At 40.3% G+C, this 5,835-nt stretch overlaps 1 protein-coding gene across 1 annotated transcript; it reads right to left on the bottom strand.

The window, feature by feature from the left end:
• Nucleotides 1–1,283: 1,283 nt before the first annotated feature.
• On the bottom strand, nt 1,284–4,554 carry FUC1 (alpha-L-fucosidase 1). The gene is made up of 3 exons (XM_088967355.1): nt 3,556–4,554; nt 3,086–3,322; nt 1,284–2,428 (listed from the first exon to the last, which is right to left on the bottom strand). Exons 1-3 carry the CDS (start codon nt 4,323–4,325, stop codon nt 1,666–1,668), a joined length of 1,770 nt encoding a protein of 589 aa, XP_088823481.1. The 5' UTR covers nt 4,326–4,554; the 3' UTR covers nt 1,284–1,665.
• Between the last annotated feature and the right edge of the window lie 1,281 nt (nt 4,555–5,835).

Genomic DNA, 5,835 nt, shown 5'->3' with positions numbered 1-5,835 from the left:
AATTTGGTCTTTGAACTTTAAAATGCGACAATTCAGTATCCAAACTTTCAAAATATGATAATCTATACCTAAACTTTCAAAATGTGACAATCCGTTAACCAATTCATTAATCAGTCGTTAAGTGACATTTGAAAAATAAAAAATTGCCCTAAGATGTCATCTAATTCTCTTTATCAACCATTCAAACATTGACAATAAAATGAATAGTCTCAAATTCTATCTTCTTCTATTCAAAAACATTGGTGATTGTTTAGAAGAATCTAAAATTTGATATTGTTCCTTTTATTGTCAATGTTTAGATAATTGACAATGACATTCTTAGTGCATTTTTGACTTTTCAAATGTCATTTAACTACTGGCAAGGTCTATATTGTCAATGTTTAGAAAACAAATTATCACTGAGCCAGAAGAATAGAGTATTAATCAGAAAATTTCCCAAAAATTTTTATAGAATAATGCGTGACTGGTTTCAATCCATTGGTACCTGATACTTTCAGAGGTCAGCATTTCTATGATTGCTTTTTGTCCTGTCGAACACTTTCATTAATGTCATCTATAAAGTTGCCCTCAAGAAGAAAAAAAAAAAAAAAAAAACTGTTATCTCTCAAATGTTTTACTTGACCGGCACCTTTTTCTGGCAATAAATCTGGAGGACCATAGGGCTGATCTGGAATCGACGGATACCTTGTAGCTTGTATGGAAAATTTGCTATGAAAGCAGTGCTGATGCACATATAAACATCTTATGTAAGTGTATATTCACATTGTTGAATGCCGACAAGATTGAGTAATCTGGGGGAAACACAAGTCTACATTTATAACCAGTCAGAAGGGATAGAAAGAAACATAGTTTTGGCCATAGAAAGGCCAAAAGTGTTATGCTGGCACTTTGAACATTGAAAAAATTTCTGTTACAAACCCTTGAAGAGAAACAAATAGAGCCCAATATGCAAACATTTGGCCGAAGTTGGTTAGACCATGAACTTAGAACCATGGTTCAAAGAATGTTAAAAACCCAATTTTTTTAATAATAAAAAGCATGCTAAAAGCTTCCCAAAAAACAAAAATGTGAAAAAAAAACTAAAAAAAATAAAATTTTGACCATTTTTAAGTACTGATACGATATCGATACTTTGAACCTTGCTTAGAACTCACAATTAAGAATTCAAAGTTACCCAAACCAAAGATGAAAAAAAAAAATATTCAGAAATCCTCAAAGATGACTGGCCACGTGCTGCTGAAAGAAAGCTAAACGATAACCATAGATAAACTTAGCAGAATAAGTGTCTATAAGCTAGGAAAATTACTGGAAAAAGGTAATAAGCAAGAGGAACAGAAATTTGGTTCTATTTACAGTGTGCTGAGGATTTTTTTTTTTTTAATTAGAAAAGAACAAATACTACTACAAGGGTACTGCCTTCCCAGGAATGATCAACAAATGTCTGTACAAATTCACAACCTCTGAGCAATGAACAGATAGCAACGCAACCTTGCTGCAACTAATGGTTTGGAATCAAGTAATATTAATCCATATTCACCCGAGAGCAAAGAAAACTATCATTTTCTGACATCATGAGGAAACAGCCATCCAGTCTATATGATGATTGGCAAAAACAAGCATTCTATTTGGGATTTCCCATGTTCAAGGGAACTTTCAACTCGGAAGCTAAGTTGTGGAAATGAGAGAATGATTGTAAGCTGTCAATTGAACAACATGGCTACCATTGAATGGTGGTGAGCTTGTATTAGATGCATCATTCACAACCGAAAACGGGTCTAGGTAAATCCCCAGAAACGAAATCAGTGGCTCTGCCCGGGACTTATCAATGACAAACCTCAGCCACTGTGATTGAACTCTTGGAAACAGAAGCAGCCTCCGATATCCCACGGTAGTGCCATTTATTAATGTCTGCCACTCCCCTTCTCCAGTCTGAACATCAAGATGGAATGCCATTATCCGCTGGCCCATGTGAATTGGCTCCTGAACTTGGATCATGCTGAATGGTACTATTTCCCCCAAGTCAAGGTATATTATCCAATCAGAACGGTCTTCCTCAGGAGCCCAGTAAGTGTAAATACTTTCTTCAAGAACATGGAGTGGACCAAACCGAGAATCACCAAAACTTCCCCGGGTGCTACTGGCATTAACAATAGCATTCTTAGCTAAGTTATGGGAGAATATGGTTTGTCGTAGTCTGTTAAATTCTTGAAGCACTTGAACATCTTCATCTGATATCAAGCCTGATGAATTTGGTGGGATATTTAATAACCAGAGACAATTCCGTCCTACAGACTTGTAGTAAATGTCAAGCAAAGTAATTGCAGATTTTGGGACCTCTGAAGCATGCCAAAACCAACCAGGCCTGATAGACACATCACACTCTGCAGGAACCCAATCATGCCCAAATGGATCTCCTCCACGTAAATACCTGTTGAACATATAATGTAATGGTAACAAACTCAAGCTCCTATTGTTTCAAAATGACTTGTTAATCAACCAAAGATTTTAACTTCCTGAATGAACACAACCAACAGAGAATAATTTCTGAATTATTGACATCTCAAGGACAATCCTTGCTTAATTGCAACCCTATAAAACTAGTGCTAATTTATCAGATACCACTGAGATCTGAAAGGAGGTGGAGTTCCAAAACTAAAAAAAGTAAAGCCACATAATGCTTTCTCAAATGAAACTTAGATATCAAAGACACTATGTTCTCAAACTTTGTTTTATGAAACTAGTGAATTAAAGCACCAGATTAATCATATGGATAAACTGTCCCCAAGCCAAGCTATCGTTCTGGGGTTGAATAAACTTTTGAGACTAGTGTTGTGATCATAATGTACATATCAAAAGAACTTCTGCAGTCAGATATGGAAGTAAAGTCTGGCTACCAGCATATGAGACTTATATTGAAGGATCCAAAGAAAACTAATATAGTTATAAATTATAAGGTTATCATGGTCTTCCAGCCTATATTGTCAGAAATAAATTATCTTATGTTCAAGTGCAAAGAAAACCAAACAATTTCTACCTTGAGAACATGAGAATGCCAAGTATGAAAAAAGAAAAAAACAGAACTCACTGGGGATCAGTGTCACCAATCTTGGCAGAACTTCGATTGAATAGGGACCAGCAAGTAGAACCAGCAACACCAGCCTCATCCCCAACCCACCTGGTGTCAGGACCAGCATCAGAGAATATGACAGCCCCAGGCTGGAGTTGATGAATGAAGCTAAACCAACAATCGAATAAGTATTCCATGTCCTTCTCTCCTTCCCCTTTAGCACCATCCAACCACACTTCCTTAATCTCCCCATATCTGAATCAATCTCGACATTAGTTATGCTTATGCTTTTCCAAAACAAGTAATTTCAAAATGTCTACGAATTAAATGAAATAATCCGGAATCTAGAGGACTAAAGTGATCAAGATGAATAGTTCTCCAAAAGTAAAGTCAACCAAATGACATCGGTTGAAAACAGATTGAACCAAATAACTCCTTTAAAGGAAACCATTTTACATAATTCACAATTAAACAATAATCCTCCTTACCTGGTGAGTAATTCAGACATCTGCCCCATATAAAATTCGTTGTAATCCAAAGTCTTCCCGTAAGATGCCTCGTGACGATCCCAGGGCGAGAGATAGACGCCCAATCCAATACCTGCTTCCCTCGCGGCGTCAGCTAATTCAGCCAGAACGTCACCGGTGCCGTTCTTCCAGGGGCTGGACCGAACAGAGTAATCGGTGTAGGAGGAGGGCCAGAGACAGAAGCCATCATGGTGCTTGGCAGTGAGAATAACGCGGGAGAAGCCAGCATCCTTGGCGACGCGGACCCATTGGCGGGCGTCGAGGCGGGTTGGGTTGAAGATGGAGGGATCAGCGTGGCCGGTACCCCATTCAGAATCAGTGAAAGTGTTGGTGCCAAAATGGAGGAAGAGAGCCATGTCCCCCAGTTGCCATGAAAGCTGGGGAGCCGAGGGGATGGGCAAAATAGGAAGAGGAGGAGGAAGGTATCTTTTGTCAGAAGAAGAAAAAGGAGCACTTGTCGTCGTCGTCGTCGTTGTTGTTGTGGCGGTGGTGGTCATCGTGGTCGTGGTTGTGGCCACTGTGACTGCGAGGAAGGTAAATAGCAGGAAGAAGAGCATGAGATGAATATATTCGGAGATGGGTTCTCTAATTTTGCAGATTTGGACGATGGGTTCTCCAATACTGCCTTTCTTCATGGTAATTGGGGCTGAATTAGACAGGGATATGCTCATGCACAAAGGAGAAAGAGGAAGGGAGAAAGGATGCTTGCAGCGTTGTTCGAGCATCAGCATCAACAAGTGACTGAGAGTGAGTGGCTTTTAAGAAAGAGAATCCTTTTTTACATTATAGCCAGGGGTGTAATTGAAGGACCAACGGGAGATCAGACAAGCAAGGTAACGAAAGAAAAAAAAAAGACTTTGGCTGTCTGGACTGGGTGCTCTCTGTTCAAGACTTCAAGAGCAGGAGGGCTGGAGGGGTAGCTTAGCTTTAGCCGATACAAGTACACAGTAAATATGGAATAGCCCTCTGCCGGTCTGCCCTTCCTATAGTCACAGGGTGGATGTGTCTGTGAGGCGCCAGTGAAGCGCCAGATGTAAGGAACAGATCTGATCTGGTACACAGTAAATATGAGAAGCAGATCCCATCACGTTCCAACCCTCTATCAACTACCAACTTCATCTCACACCGAAGTGAGACCCGCGCCATATATGACATGTGGGGTGGTAAATGTTATTGGTAGAGGGTTGGGATGTGTTTTATTGGTAAGTAATCCGATATCCACATTTGCCCCTCACAAGCACTCGACATGCACATTTCAGCGTGCATTAGGAACATCTCCCACTCTCCCGTACATGGTTGGGACTTGAGACATGCTGAGGCGCATATATGAATTCGGGAGGGTGAAGGCCAAAGGGGGTTATTGTCAAGTTTCATCATTCATGATACACTGGCAGCATATCCAGATCTGCGCCTCGCACAAATGTCACAGGCACATCCTACCGTCCATTGGGAATATCTCCCGTACTTAATTGTACTTGAGGTTACACCATCGAAAAATGTGAACTGGTTTAGTAATGATGGAAATTAGGGCCGATTGATTTTGAAAATTTACATCGGTTAGTCATGTTTGGTTTTCTAAGGTGTAAATTTACACGATCATATGCTGATATGCCGCTCACCACCGCCAGAACTCTGATACGTCGGAACTATGTCTGGACGGAACTCTAATATGTTGTCACTGCTCACCATTCATTGATACTCTCTTCTTCGATCGAACTCTTATACGCTCACCGCTCACTGATACGCCAGAGCTGGTTCACTCTCTTCTTCAATCAAACAAAGAGATGCAGTCGTTGGACAAAGGAGACGCGAAGTAACCATTGGAGAGGAAGAGGAAGGTAAAGTTTTACATCGATTTTATCAATGTAGACTTTCCACTAATCTTCGATGAATAATACTGACAAGAATGGACTTTTACACCCATTGATGAGGTATATTAACACCTCTACCAAATGCCTACAAAATCAAACCGGGGTGTAAAGTTTATCCCGATTCTCATTTACACCTCTACCGAACGCAACCTTATGTGTTATTATTTATGGGGATGCTTCCAATGCATAGTGAGATGTGCTTGTAAAGTCATTGTGAGTGCCCTGTGTGAGGAGCATATCCCAATTCCCTAAGAAGTCTGGGGAATGGGATCTGTTCCTCACACATGGGCGCCTCACAGGCACATCCACCATGCATTGGGAACATCTCCCAAAAATAATAACCAATAAGTACGGTAGATGTTCCCAATGC

The sequence above is a fragment of the Nelumbo lutea genome, chromosome 2 (assembly GCF_056320005.1).
Source record: "Nelumbo lutea isolate HS-2025 chromosome 2, American lotus-T2T, whole genome shotgun sequence".
Taxonomy (NCBI): domain Eukaryota; kingdom Viridiplantae; phylum Streptophyta; class Magnoliopsida; order Proteales; family Nelumbonaceae; genus Nelumbo; species Nelumbo lutea.
The sequence above is the reverse complement of the archived record's forward strand: the minus strand, read 5'-3'. Positions and strand labels throughout refer to the sequence as shown.